The sequence below is a fragment of the Heteronotia binoei genome, chromosome 1 (genome assembly GCF_032191835.1).
Source record: "Heteronotia binoei isolate CCM8104 ecotype False Entrance Well chromosome 1, APGP_CSIRO_Hbin_v1, whole genome shotgun sequence".
In the NCBI taxonomy this organism is placed as follows: Eukaryota; Metazoa; Chordata; class Lepidosauria; order Squamata; family Gekkonidae; genus Heteronotia; species Heteronotia binoei.
The window spans coordinates 245,649,103-245,664,129 of NC_083223.1; the positions used below are offsets into that span (position 1 = coordinate 245,649,103).

The 15,027-nt window shown below is 47.5% G+C and overlaps 1 protein-coding gene across 1 annotated transcript in view; it reads right to left on the bottom strand.

Moving 5' to 3' along the window:
• OTOF (otoferlin) overlaps positions 1-15,027 on the bottom strand; it is a 199,353-nt gene that overhangs the window by 109,687 nt on the left and 74,639 nt on the right. The window contains exon 4 of the mRNA XM_060250592.1: positions 1,802-1,901. Coding sequence (XP_060106575.1) covers positions 1,802-1,901 — 100 coding nt within the window. The remainder of the gene's footprint in view (positions 1-1,801; positions 1,902-15,027) is intronic.

A 15,027-nucleotide genomic window follows, 5' to 3' on the forward strand; every position in this document is an offset into this window, starting at 1 on the left:
GCGGACTTGGCCTCTCATCTCTGTGGTTCAGGCTATTCTACATAAAGAGAATGGCAGGTCCTTTGAACTACTGTGGATGCTTCCGTTTACAGGCCTTGATTGCTGGAAATGGTTTTAATTAAATACCCATCCAGGTCTGAAAAAAAGTGAACTTCATGCCTAGTTAGGGCTGCCAACCTCCAGATGGTGGCTGGAGATCTCCTGAGATTACAACTGAATTTCAGGTGACAGAAATCAGTTCACCTGGACTAAATGGCCATTTTGGAAGATGAATTCATTATGCCTCATTGAGGTCCCACTCCTCCCCAAACTTCACCCTCCCCGGGCTCCACCCCTCCACATATTTCACACCCCAGAGTTGGCAACCCTAATCTAGAACAGTTCTCTGAGAGTAAGAGTTCCTCACAGGAATTTGGCCAGAGCACAGCAGAGCATCAGAGACTCCAGCACTGCCAGCAGTGCAATGGATCCAAATACCTCATAATTGGCTTAAGATGAGGCCTGCCTTCCTGGATCAACCAGTCCACTAGGTACAAGTTTTGTGTCTCCAGCTCCCAAATTTCAGCCAGCCCTTGGGCCAAGGGTAGAGTTGCTAGCTCTATGTTGCAAAATTCCTGGAGATTTGGGGTGGAGCCTGGGAAGAGGAGGCTCCTTAGCAGATTATAATACCATAGATTCCACCCATCAAGGCATCCATTTCCCTCAGGGGAAATGATCATGGTTATCTGGAGATTAGTTGTAATTGTTGGAGAACTCTTGGCCTTAGCAGGTAACTGGCAAAATAGGTTTACCAGTCCCCAGGTCCAGGCAGGGGACCCCCAGACTTTGTAGGCTCCTTCTCATTGCCCCAACATCCATAATGTGCCTTTAAATCCTGTCAGGATATTTCAGAAGAAGCTTGCAAATTGTTTGTGTTTGAGAATGTGTGTGTGCCTTTAAATCTCCAGAGGACAAAAGTTGCAGGGGGGGGGGGGCGTGAACAGGCAGAGCCATTTAGCTCTTCCTGGTGAGTGTGTGAGAGAGGAAGAGAGCATAGTCCCTCTGTTTGTTTTGCATTTGTTTCAACTGTGTGTATAGTACAATGGATAAAAAGAGTTAACTAGAACCTGATTATGGGATGGAGGAAAACTCCTCCCCTCTAGATTTCTCTCTTTTTGTGTGTTAGTCTGAAGAAGTTGGTTGTAATAAAGCAGATTGTTAAGTTCAACAACTCCCATAAGTAAAGTGATTCATACCATTGCATCAGTGAGATCACAAAAGTGTGGGCATGACCACTGTGTTTGGGAAAGAATTCATTGTTTATTTTGGCTGCTTTGTGAGTGTGCATATATGTGTTCCTCAATAAAGCCACATTTGGAAATATTACCAAAGACTGACAAGGGATTTGTGGGGGTATGACAAACTACACTTTCATTTAGTGGAAATGCAGCTGCTGGGGAATCCTTTGAAGGCAAGAAAAAAGAGGACAAGCAAATGAAGACTATATTTAGGAGAACTGCACTGCTGTATTTTTATTTATTTATTTTAGGGAATGGGAGAGTCTAAGGCTTCACCCTTAAATTCCCCAGGTGTTTCCTGAGTTGAATCTGACAACCCTACAACCTAGCCAAGGGTCCAGTTCTCTGCACAGGCAGCCTGACTCCAGGGAGTAGACATGTTTAACACACAAGATGAGCCAGCATGCAACTGCCTGCCCACAGTTGTGTTATCCTTCTCTAGCCTAGGTGGGAGAATAGTTCAATTGCCCAGGAAAATCAGCTCTGTTTAAGAACCATCCACCTGCTTCCTGAAATACATTTACCCGAATGACTGAGTTGTTGTCATCTATTAGCGTGTCCATCACCTCCAGCTGTCCTTCTTCCACCACCTTCTGCAAGACCATCCGGAACGTCCCAATGAGTCTGGAAAGCAAAGAGGAAAAGTTGCCTTTAGGACCTCAGGAAAGGTGGATCTCATGCCACCTAATGAAGGTAACTTTTAGAACTCTCAAGATCTTGTGGGAGAAAGTATTTTGGTCTCAGGAGGCAATAACGGAGAAAATCTCCCTTTGGGGGAAAAGTCACTGAGAAAGAGATGGGCAACTTTAACTATTAGGAACTAGAAACTTTTCAATATGATGCAGAAGCCATAGCAGGGGAAAGGGAGAAGTGATCATAACAGAGGAGCAAAAAAAAAAATGTTTGGGGTTTTGTATGTAACTAAGCCCCCAGTGCCATTATCATTTTTAGGCAATTTTGGAAGAGGGAAACTTAGACTGAAGAAGAGGTAAGGGGGATCAAATATCACAAACCCTGCCTTCCCATTCTTTCTCCACTCCAGGTCTCTGTGAGAAACTACTGGCAAGGATCAAAAAGCCACTTGGGAAGGGTGATGAGAATAAAAAAAAAACCCAGCAAATGTGAAAAGGTTCAGCATTCCCATCTCCCACTGCTTCCCTCCTTTAAATTCACCTCTTCTGAAGCAAGTCATTTTTTTTAAAGTGCTGCTTGGTGTTCAGCTGCCTGTGTTTGTGTGTGACATGCAGGGCTTTTTTTTGAGCAGGAATGCACAGGAACGCAGTTCTGGCTGACTTGGTGTCAGGGGGTGAAACAATGGCGATATTGGGTATGGCCAAATATTCAAATGAGTTCCTACTGGGCTTTTTCTACAAAAAAACCCCTGGTGGTGAGTCTGTTGAGGTGACATGTAGTAATTCCCAGAGAGATGGACTGCATTAGAAGAGGCAGTCTAAGTCAGCCAGGGAGAACTGATAGCTGTGAGGTATAACAATTCCTTCGCATGCAAAAGGTTCCAGGTGCCAGGCTCTGCTTTTTCAGTCAAAGGCACAAGAAAAGACCTTTTGGGGACTGGAGCCCTTGAAGAGCAGCTGCTATTCAGAATAAGTGGTACTGGCACGCAGCTTCAGGTATGCAGAGGAGAAATGCTGCAGGAAAACTAAGGCAGAGGGAAGTATAATATTTAGCATGCAGATGGCATTTGACATACTTCAGCATAGTAATCCTTAGAACAGCCAGATAACTATTATTACTTATAATAATAAGTGAGGCAGACAGCGAACAGCTTTTATTAAGCTAGAAGCACAAAATGCTGTTTTCAGAGAGGGGAAAGTGGCTTGAAAGTAGCCTCCCAGCTTGTAGGATGTATTCTCACTCCCCTTTCTGCCTCTGGGCAACAGGTTTTGGAAGTTTCTTATCTTTTTTTTTAAACAGAGTCTGATTAGATTTGTCCACAGGACAGAAGAAATACACCCACATCAGCAAAATGAAGCCTTTCTCTAAACCACTTTTATCTCTTTTAAAAACCATCACCATTTACTGAACAGTTTACGGCCAGGGAGATACAAGCCAGGATCCGGACTTACCTGGGCCGTTGTTTGCAGCGCCGCAGAAGGGGTGAAGAGGGAGGGCAGCCATTGCTGCTTCTCTACAGGGGAAGTGGAGGGGGCAGGCCAGGGGCCCAGCACGGGAAGCTGGGTGCCCATCCAGCCCCTCCCAGACCTATGGGGTCTCTTTGGGGGAGGGCAGAGAGTGGGGGCACCTGCAATTATTTAGGGTGCCGAGCTGCTACTGCCTTCCCTCTTTGGACGCCTGGTCACTTGGCCCACCCGCCCAGCTCTTTATTTAAGTGTTTTTAAGGTTATGTTCAGTTATGTTTCATATGTTCCTTCTCGTCACAAGTTGGCAGTATCCATTCTCAGGAAAAGCAGCCTGCATGCTCATTTCCTGAGTGTGGGGAGCCCAATAAGGGATCTTGGCGTGAGGGGCAGCTGAGGTGCCCAGCCCGGGGGCATGTCTAGGGATCACCCTCATGCTCAGGTGGCAGGGGAGACCACCTCTGGCCTTCCGCCCTAGTGGGATCCAAAACCTGCCACCCCAAGTCTGCCAGCTGATCATTGACTGGCAGGAAGTGCAGTCGATGGACAGCAGCCTTACCCCATGCTGTGCCAAGGCTTTTTACAGCTGTAACAAATAAAAGTTGTGGCCAATTTTATTCCACTTTTCTGAAAATGCTGTGTACTGTGTGTTATTTCAGCTCAGTTGTGTATATTAAACTAAAATATGTAGTCACACTTGGCTCAGGGTGCCCACCTCTGCCCCTCCCTTTGGCCCTGGAGCTGCAAATCCTTGATTTCAGCCTAGTTCAAGCCAGTCCACAGGTGGAGGCTCTACACTATTAAAAAACAAAAACAAAACCAATCTCCCTGCTAGGGTTTCCAGACTGGGGTTGGGAAATATCTGGAGATTTGGGGGGTAGAGGCTGGGCCTAAATCAGGTGGAGTTTACAGAGGGGATAACACCATAAAGTCCACATTCTAAAGCCACCATTTTCTCCAGGTGAGCAGATATCTGTTGCCTGAAGATTACTTGTAATCTCAGGTGATCTCCAGCCATCACCTGGAGGTTGGTAGCCCTATGTTTAGCTAGAAAGCCAACAGGATTGCAAAGGGCTGATCCTTTCCCCTGGGTTGTGTCCATTTTTATTTGCATGAAGGTTTTTACACAGAAAGGAATGTTTACAGGAAGAATCCAGCATCCACATTCTCGAGGGGTGCAATCCCTTCCACCTTTTCAGGATCTGTCCACTTCATTCTCCTGCACGGGGGAACGAGGCCTGAGGCTTAACACTTATGTTGAGATGCGGCCTTCTCTGGTGCACATCTCTATGAGCGCACATTTGACAGCTGAAGTCCTTTATGAGATGGGGGGATTATCAGTCACATCACATCATGTCGCATCACATCAATCCTACTAGAAACCATTCGTTTGCAAGATATGAACGCTCCCTGCTTCGGTGACATTCTCTCCCCTGCAGCCTGCCTTTATCGGCAATTAAAGATAATGACACTCTGCTTCCGACAGCAGCATCAATATTTGGACACTGTGTCAGAAGCCTTTCGGCCCTTGCCTGAAAGCAGGAGTCAGCAGGAAGAGCAGCATCCCTCATTAAAGCCTCTTCTTGCGCTCCATGTCAGCCTGGGGACACAGCCTTTGCACCTGATGGCAGGTTCTCAAGTCAGAGTTTCGGGGGGGGGGAGGGGTCACTGCTACTGTCTCTGTAAACTGGTTCCTGGATGCCCATTTGGCCGAAAGATAGAGAAGAGGCTGCTGCAGTGTAAGATGTGAGGGAGGGACCCTACAGGACCAGCGATTTAATGCACACATTGTGGTCTCTCTCTATGGGATTTGTATCTTACCCTTCCTTCCAGACCAGGACCTCAGGGCAACATACACAATTCTCCCCTTTTCCATTTTATCCTCCCAACAGCCCTGTGAAGTTGGTTAGCTTGTGAGTGTGCCTGTGACTGGCCCACAGTCACCCGGCAAGCTTATGTGGCAGACTGGGATTCAAACAGGCCCACACACACACACACACCCCTGATCCTACTCTGATGCTCTAACCACTACCCTGACTCTATAGTAGTACTCAACCTTAAGTCAGTTTCTCATCTCTGTAAAATTCCAGGGAGCTGACTTGCAATGGCAGATTCAAGCAGGAAGAAAAAAAGATACAGCTTCTGGGATCACATGTCTGAATGCTTGCTAAATGTGGGCCATTTAATTTGAATGATGTGAGGTGTCCAGTTTCTGCTCTTGGTGAGGCGCCATGTTCTTGAGTCTACCCTAAGTAAGGCATGGTCAGCAAGAAGGAGAAGGGGGTTCAGGGGGAAGCTCCCAAGGGCATTGCTCACCCTGCTGACCTAGGTGCCTCTTTGGTGCTATAAATCCTGAGGCCCCTTAAATGGGGGCGAGCGCTTAACTTTGACCTACCTCATAGGGTTGTTTGGGGGATAAAAATGGGGCCATGTATAGTGCCTTGAAGGGCTGTAACTAGGCAGGGGCCATGGGCATGGCACTCCCTCCCAAATCTGCCAGACATACTCCCTCCTTACCCCCCGACCCCCCCTCTTCTTTTGTTTAATTAAATTAGCATCCCCTGGTGCTTCCCCTCGGAAAAAAAATCCTAGATATGGTCCTGCCTTGAACACTGGAGGAAATGTAATGGATGGAGGTGCCATGTTCAATGGCAGAGCAGACAGATGGTCCCAGTCTGAAATGCCTTTCCTTCCAGGGTTGTGGCATAGATAAAATGGAAGAGCTGTCAGCCACTTGGGGTTCCCATTGAGTAGAAAAGTGGGGTAAAAGTGAAGTAAATAAATATTGTACCCATCCTATTATTTTTACTATAGTAATTGGGCCATGTGAGAACTCAAACCTGCAATGGAACCTTGTGCAGCCATCAGTCAACACAGAGGGATCTCTCACTGTAGACTCAGTATTGCAAATCTGAGACAAATTTGGAAAGCCGAGCTCAGGCAGAACATCTGTCTGAACTTTGAGAAGCTGGCCAAAAAGGAATAAACAACAGAGAAACTTTTTGGAATTCCTCAGGATGGAGGGGAGTCAGGTGTGCTTAAAAGAGATATCTTGGGAGGAGCCTGCAGAGGCAGAATAGCAGCAAGAACTCACAGGCACTTCAAAAGGTTTCTAATAATAATAGGGTAAGTTCTCTCATGGGTTCCATACCTCTCCACTGAGTACCTATCTGGATGACAGTGTTCAACCAGCTTGTTAGATGTCTAGTGTGACATGTAGCCAATTAAAAATGAACGGCTCATGTTTGTGGATTTTCATTCCACCACCTGTGCCATGAATAATACATCCTCAGCAGCCTGGATTGTCTTCCAGCTGCACTTGTTACACTTTTTAGAAAAGACATTCTCTCTCTCTCTCTCTCCACCTCACTGTCACTGGACAAGTCGTCAGAATTTATTTTCTGTTTGCCTTTTTCTACCACTTCTAATTTTATGGGTATTCAGCACCAGGAGTGCACAATTATTTGAGGGTGGTGGAAAGCGCCATGAAATCATAGCTGAGTTATAGCAACCCTACAGGATTTGCAAGGCCAGAGACGCTCAGATATGGTTTGCCGTTGCTTGCCCCTCTGTAACAACCCTGGAATTCCCTGCTGGTCTCCAAATCCTGGCCAATGCCAATCCTGCTTCGCTTCCATGATCTGACAAGAACAGGCTAGTCCAAAGCATCTAGGCCAGGGCTGCACAGTTATTCATTTACCATTCATTTACTTCATTATACCTGTGACTGACTCAAGGTACCCAGCAAGCTTCCATGACAGTCTCGGGAGACGGACCCAATTCTCCCAGATCCTAGTTCAATATTCTAACTACTTCACTACATTGACTCTAGGAGGAGTCAATAACATAGGGTGAGACATTCTCCCTGCCAGGGCTTTTTTAAAAGCAGGAACGCACAAGAATGCAGTTACGGCTGGCTTGGTGTCAGAAGGTGTGGTTTAATATGCAAATAAGTTACTGCTGGGTTTTTTTTCTGTAAAAAGCCCTATGTGTAACAATGGTGATGCCAGGGGTGCGGCCGAATATGCAAATGAGTTCCTGCTGGTTTTTTTCTACCAAAAAAGCCCTGCTCCCTGCGCGCAGGCATAGGACAAAAGTGAAGAGAAGGCAAGGGCTTCATAGGCCCCCTCTTTAAGGGAAGGGCGATTAAGAAGAAGAGTTGGTTTTGCCTCTTCGATGTTGCATTCAGAAGTTTTAAATATTCAGCTTTTAGCATAGAAGGTTCTCACAAGATGATACCTGACTTCTGTTCAACTATCTCACATGAAAGTAAAGAAAACAACTTCCAGTTGGAAGGATTGTGGAGAACAGGGTTGTTGACGGACATGTAAATATATTTATAAATTTTGGCAAGATATTTTAAGAGAGATCAAAATGCTAACAGGATATGCAGTTCCATTAGAACAGGGTTTAATTCTTCTAAACTTATGGAGAGTTAAGTCTGTCCCTAAGATTAGGCAAGAGCTTATGATGACTTTATTAATGGCTGCCAAACTTTTGATTGCTACTAACTGGAAATCTAACATGGTTCCTTCTATAGATCAATGGCATGCTAAGGTTTGGGGGTTTTGCACAGTGGATAAAATAGCTGATTCCTTAGTCCAAATGGAGTCCCATTCAGGTTTAGTGAATATTTTTGATACATGGTTTCCTATTTTAGACTTTGAATGGCAAACTATGGCATTGAAAAAATATATACCTAGATACTTACAACACAATTTGTTCTTGTTTGCTTAATAATTGTAATATTTTCTAGGATATATTATTTTTTAATATATAATGTAGTTTTTGTGTATAGATGTATCCAGATGCTTATAATTTGTTTCTGTCTTGGGTGTCTGACCTGTGATTATTTTTTCTTTTTAATGAGTTTTACAACAAAATTATTAAAAGTTAAAAAAAAAGAGTTGGTTTTATACTCCACTTTTCTCTACCCTAAGGGGCTTCAAAGCAGTCTACAGTCTTCTTCCTTTCCCTTCCCCACAATAAGAACCTTGTAAGGCAGATGAGGCTGAGAGAGTTCTGAGTGAACTGTGACTCACCCAAGGTCACCCAGCAGGCTGTATGTAGAGGAGGAGAGGGGACTCAAACCCAGTTTTACTGGATTACAGTCTGTTGCTCCTAGTCCTAGCCACTACGCCACACTGGCTCTCAGTGAAGGCAGTTGCCTGAGGGCTCAAGACACACAGCATCAGTATTGATAAACAGAACTGTTTGAATGTTCAGACTTTTTGGACACATAAAGCTGTCTTACATTGAGTCAACTTCTTGTGTCAGTATTGTCTGCTCAGATCGGCAGCAGCTCAGCACCTCAGGCAGAGGTCTTTCATACCACCCTGATCCTTTAAACTGGAAATGCCAGGGATTGAAATTGGACCCTTTGGCATACAGTGCTCTGCCACTGAACCACAGCCCCTTGCTTCCAAGGCCCTGGTGGTAATGATTGCAAATGTTCACATAGGTATAGACTAGGAGGACTCATTTCAAAGCACAGGGCTTGTTCAATAGTCCATTGACCAGGTCATCAATTTCAGTAGCTGGATTTGTTCTTCTTGTGCTGTTGTATGACCTGCCCATTTAATCAACATCAGCTCTGCTCCTCCTCTCCCCCACAGAGGCAGATCAATAACCTTGGCTAATAGTTCAGCTGCAGTCAAGGATGTCTCACTGGCTCAGCTCAAGAGTCTGAAAGACATCGCTGTGACTTTTTGTGGGTTTTTTTGCAGGCTTCCCCAGTTTGAGGTGTCAACCCTACCAAATAGAGGAAGGATCTTCTTTGCAAAATCAGTACTGCATGTGGCAAATTACCGGGTGCAAGCAGCCTTTCCCTAATGCAACAGGCTCTTATAAGGAGCGGCCTCCAAATTTTGAGGGAAAGTATTACTGTTAGTAGAATGGCTCTGCGGCTTGGGACCCAGCCCATTGATTGCAATGTCATCCCCCCCTCCCCAATATTGGCCTGTTTAAGGTTGCCAGCTCTGGGTTGGGAAATACCTGGAGATTTTGGGGGGTAGAGGCTGGGGAGGATGGGATTTGAGGAGGGGCAGGACCTCAGCATGATATAATGTCATAGAGTCCACCCTTCAAATCAGCCATTTTCTCCAGGGGAACTGATTTTTGTCATCCAGAGATCAAGTGTAATAGTGGGAGATCTCCAGGCACTACCTGGAGGATGGCAACCCAAGATTGCATCCAACCATTTCATGCTTGAAACATGGCATTTCCCTGCATTCCTCTCTGTTCAGGCAGTGCCTTCTAACACCTGTGACAATCATCCCAGGGTAGGGGAGCCAGTGTTAAGAGACAGCCATGTGGACTGGAGGAACTGGAGTGATGGAGGTCAAGGGATGAAACCCCCCCCCCCAGGTTACTCGGTCTTTCACCAGTCCCGGATTAGCGGGCGGGGGGGCGGGGTGGCGGTACTCATACGGGAGGGTTACTCCTTCCGGGCTCTCCCGGCCCCAAAGATCGACGGTATTGAGTGTGTTGGCCTGGCGTGGGATGTCGGGGAGAGGTTGGCGATCTGGCTGGTGTACCGTCCGCCTAACGCACCGGCCAGCGCCTTACCATCCCTGATGGAGGCGGTGTCCGGTTGGGCGCTGGAGTACCCAGGGCTTCTGGTCCTGGGCGACTTCAATGTCCATGCCGATGACCCGGCCTCCACTCAGGCGATGGACCTAGTGTCTTCCATGGCGACACTGGGACTCTCCCAATTTGTTACGACTCCCACGCATCAGGCTGGGCACACATTAGATCTGATCTTTGCGACCGGGATTCAAGTGAACGAAATCGCAACAGAGACGATACCATGGTCGGATCACTTAGCCCTCAAGGCTCGTGTGGAGACGCCACCACAACCCTGTAAGGGCGGAGAGCCTATTTTGGCTCGCCCGCGGAGCTTGATGGACCCGGAACGGTTCCAAATGGCTCTTCGGGATCCTTGGCCCCCTGGCGATTCCCTTGATGCCCTGGTCGATGCCTGGCAAGATCGGCTATCCGGGGCAATCAACGAGATCGCACCTCGACGTCCTCTGCGCCCTCGTTCAAAGCTGGCTCCTTGGTATACCTTGGAGCTACGCCGGTTGAAACAAGGACTCCGACGACTAGAGAGGCAGTGGCGGCGCACTCGTGACGAAGCGGCGAGAACATCCTATAGAACGTTTATGAGGTCTTATGAGGTGGCAGTCAAGGCCGCGAAGAAGAAGTATTTCGCGGCCAAGATTGCGTCTGCAAATTCGCGCCCAGCACAATTGTTTAAAATAATTGGACAGTTAACCACACTGCCCCAAGGCAGACCAAACGTTAGAGAATTGGAAATCGGCTGTGAGGCTTTTGCGAAATTTTTTGCAGACAAAATCACGTCGCTCCGCCAGGACCTGCCCATCACCTTGGATACAGTATGTGAGCCCGAGGCCCCGTGCCTGTCTTCGGATTTAATCCTGGATCACTTCAGCCCGCTCAGCCTGGAGGAAGTTGACGGAATTCTCTCCTCTGCACGCCCTACAACTTGCGATTTGGACCCATGCCCCTCCTGGCTAATTAAGTCCTGCCTGAGGGAGCTTGAATGTCCTTTACGGGACATCATAAATAGATCCCTCACAGAGGGGCGCTTTCCATCATCTCTAAAAGAGGCTCTGGTCCGTCCCCTCTTGAAAAAAAGTACAGCGGATCCGGTCGAATTGGCAAACTACCGACCGGTCTCTAATTTACCATTTTTAGGTAAAATTATAGAGAGGGCAGTGGCGTCGCAGTTGCAGAGCTTTCTGGATGACGCTTCCATCCTAGACCCTTGCCAGTCCGGCTTTCGCCCGGGTTACGGGACGGAGACAGTACTGGTCGCCCTGGTAGATGATCTCCAACGGCACCTGGATCGGGGCGGTGTGGCGGTGCTGATGTTGTTGGACCTGTCGGCTGCGTTCGACACGGTCGACCATCGGCTACTGACCCGCCGCCTCGCCGATGTAGGGGTGAGGGGGTCTGCCTTACAATGGCTTGCCTCCTTCCTCGAGGATCGGGGACAAAGGGTGGCAATTGGGGGCGAGCTGTCCCAGAGGCGCACACTGGATTGCGGAGTGCCTCAGGGGGCAGTTCTCTCACCGATGTTATTTAACATCTACATGCGCCCCCTTGCCCAGATTGCCAGGAGACACGGACTTGGGTGCCATCAATACGCAGATGACACCCAACTCTATCTGCTAATGGACGGCCGGCCTGACTGCGTCCCAGAGAATTTAGACCGGGCCCTGCAGGATTTGGCAACCTGGTTGAGGAAGAGCGGGCTGAAACTGAATCCAGCGAAGACAGAAGTCCTTTGTCTGGGTCGGGGCGCTCGGGGAGGGGAAATACTTCTCCCGGTCTTCGACGGGGCGCCGTTGAAAGCGGCGCACCGAGTTAAGAGCCTGGGAGTTTTACTGGAGCCTGCATTATCAATGGAGGCCCAGATTGCAGCCACTGCCAAGTCAGCCTTTTTCCATCTAAGGCGGGCAAAGCAGTTGGCTCCCTTCCTAGAGCGCCAAGATCTGGCAATGGTGCTTCATGCAACGGTCACCTCGAGACTGGATTACTGTAATGCCCTCTACATGGGGCTGCCTCTGTGCCGAACCCGGAAGCTGCAACTGGTGCAGAACGCAGCGGCTAGACTGTTGCTGGGACTCCCTAAATGGGAGCACATACAGCCTGGGCTGCGCGAACTGCACTGGCTGCCAGTTACATACCGGGTTCGTTACAAAGTGCTGGTCATTACCTTTAAAGCCCTATATGGTCGAGGACCTGTCTACCTTAGGGACCGTCTCTCCTCATATGAACCCCAGAGAGCACTGAGGTCAGCCGGGAAAAACCTGCTGACTGTCCCCGGACCGAGAGAGGTGAAGCTGCAAAGCACCCGTAACCGGGCCTTCTCCTCTGTAGCCCCGAGCCTATGGAACCAACTTCCAGAGGAAATGCGGGCCCTGCGGGACCTAGAACAGTTCCGCAGGGCCTGCAAGACCTTCCTCTTCAGACTGGCTTTCCCTGATCGAAATGGAAATTACGAAGGAAACCGCCATCAGAAAAAGTAAATGTAGCACTAGCACTTTTAAAAAATTAACTTAAATTTAAAGCCTAACCAGATTTTAATTAAATGTTTGATGTTTGATGTAGTTTTATTCACCTGTATAATCTGGCTCTGAGCCATGTTGTTAGCCGCCCTGAGCCTGCTCCGGCGGGGAGGGCGGGATACAAATAAAATTTGTTGTTGTTGTTGTTGTTGTTGTAAGTGCTGCTCCACTGGAAAAGGAGTTCATTGCATCCTCTCCTTCCAGCCTGCCAATCCTTGTGGCTGTTCTTCCACACAGATCCCCCAACCCCAGGAATGATATTGTCAGCTTTATGCAGAGAAGGCTCTGTAGGAACAGAAAGGAACCTGAGGAAAAATTATTTGCCTTCCATTCATGGGTGGTTGGATAGAGCCCAGTATTTTCCTCCCAGCTGTTTTCGAAACAAACTATTCACATCCTGCAGCACTAAATCCTTATGTCGTATATAGATAGGTTTTGAAAAGCTTATGTGTCTTTTGTTTTTCATTTTGAGATTTTACAAAAAATGACACTGCGACAGGGTACAGAGAGATGGAAGGGGACAGCTTCAATGAAACATTTAGCCCATGGGGCCTCTCTGTGTCTTAAAGGAGGATTTGGGGCTCGGCAAAGATAGAGAAGTTGGATTAGCAATCCTCTCCCATTCTGTACTGACTATTACTTTGATTTCCTTCTTTCTTCCTGTCTCGCTCATCCTCTTGCTTGCTTGAAAAATGGCAAGCTCATTGGACTTCTCCTTTGTTATTTGCTTGTATTACTGTGCAAAGCAAGATAGTCATTGATGATAGTCTTTTAAAATTGATAGAAGACACGATTAACTTTTGGATGGATCCCAGCTTTTTGTTTTGGTTTGTTTTTACGGTACTGTCAAATGGTGGAAAGCAAAACTGCACAGAGAGAGACCCTGTCTGAACAGTAGCAAGCTGCCAGCTCCCCCTGTCCCATCAAGGGCTGCAAAAAGCTGAACCACCAAACAAAGCCCCAGAGATTTGGGACAATCTGCCTTGTAATTCCAACACAGATGAAATGCAATGGGTGTCACTTTATTTTTGTGCGCAGCAGGGCTGCAGCCTCTTGTGGCTGACAAACATGAAGAGCGATCTGGCTTCTTTGCACAGCTGTTCCATGCCGCAAATTAGAAATCAATGGGATTTTGATTAGATGAGACGGAGTTTACATAGCCAGTCAAGCAGCAACACCTTCTGGAAGTTCCACCCCTTGGCTGAGATGGGAAAGCAGCATGTGCTTCTGCGAGCTAGCCAGGCAGAAAGGATGGTTACAAATGTCTATCTATTATAGTTTAATTCCATTTAGGGATTTAGTACCACCCACAGGGTTCCCCCCTCCTCTGGATTATCCTTATAACTGCCCTGTCAGGCAGGCTAGGTGGACAGAATAAGCTTCCTGGCAGAGTTTGAACCAGGGATGCTCAAGCACCCACCAGTTGGGCTCACTGCCTGTTCACCAGTCAAGAACAGGGTGCTGATTTTTCATTTTTTGGCTGCTCATGAGCAGTTTGAGCCTGTTCATGGGATTAATGGTCACATAAACAGTACATTCCAATTAGCAGGGTTTCATGCATGTGTGTTCTCACACTACCTCACTAGCAGTCTTGAAGCACAGGTTGGATGAGCACTTATCAGGGATGCTCTAGGCTGATCCTGCATTGAGCAGAGGGTTGGACTAGATGGCCTGGATGGCCTCTTCCAACTCTGTGATTCTATGAGTTTTAGTTTGTCCCCACCACATAGATCTGTTGTTACAGCATGCCAGCCATATCAGTAGTCAGAATATTAATAACAAAGTTTTCAAAAAGTCTTACTGTTTGGTGTTCATTTAAGTTTGTGTTACAGATGCCATTTTCTGAACACACCTTTTTTTTGGGGGGGGGGGTATTTTTGATGTGTGTGTCTGTGTGTTTCCACCTGGAAGTCATGTCGACCTCTGGTGGCCAATCCCATTTTTACACAGCCTTATGGGAGGTAAAGTCCCCCCTCCGACCCAACCATCCATGACCCCTGGTAGAAGTCAGTGAATGGCCCATAAGCACAACAGGTTGTTTGTGATTCCATCTGCTACTTCCCCAAATATCTTTTCATATGATTCACTCCCAAAATGCTATGAAACCCCTGGCATTTCCCTCTCCATATGACATTGATTTGGCAAAGGCCTCTCTGACCTAGGGTTGCTTGCTAATCTCCAGGTAGGGCCTGGAGGTCTCCTGGAATTATGACTTATCTCCAGATGACAGAGATCAGCTTCTCCTGGAGAAAATGGCTGCTTTGGAGGGTGGGCTTTATGGCGTTATACTCTGCTGAGTTTCCTCTCCTCCCCAAAGCCTCCCCTCCCCAGGTTCTACCCCCAAATCTCTAGAGATTTTCCAGCCCGCAGACGGCAGGCCTGCTTCCTTTTGGGGAGTACAAGTAAAATAACACACTTCAACTTTCCCCCCTCCTTTTCCCTTTCCCCCTAAACCAGCTTGAGCTCAGGATGTATGAAAGGAAATGAATTATTGCAAGCTGCCTTGACTCACTCCATCACACACAGGCTTCCATCACGTCCCTGTATAACTGGGAAAGA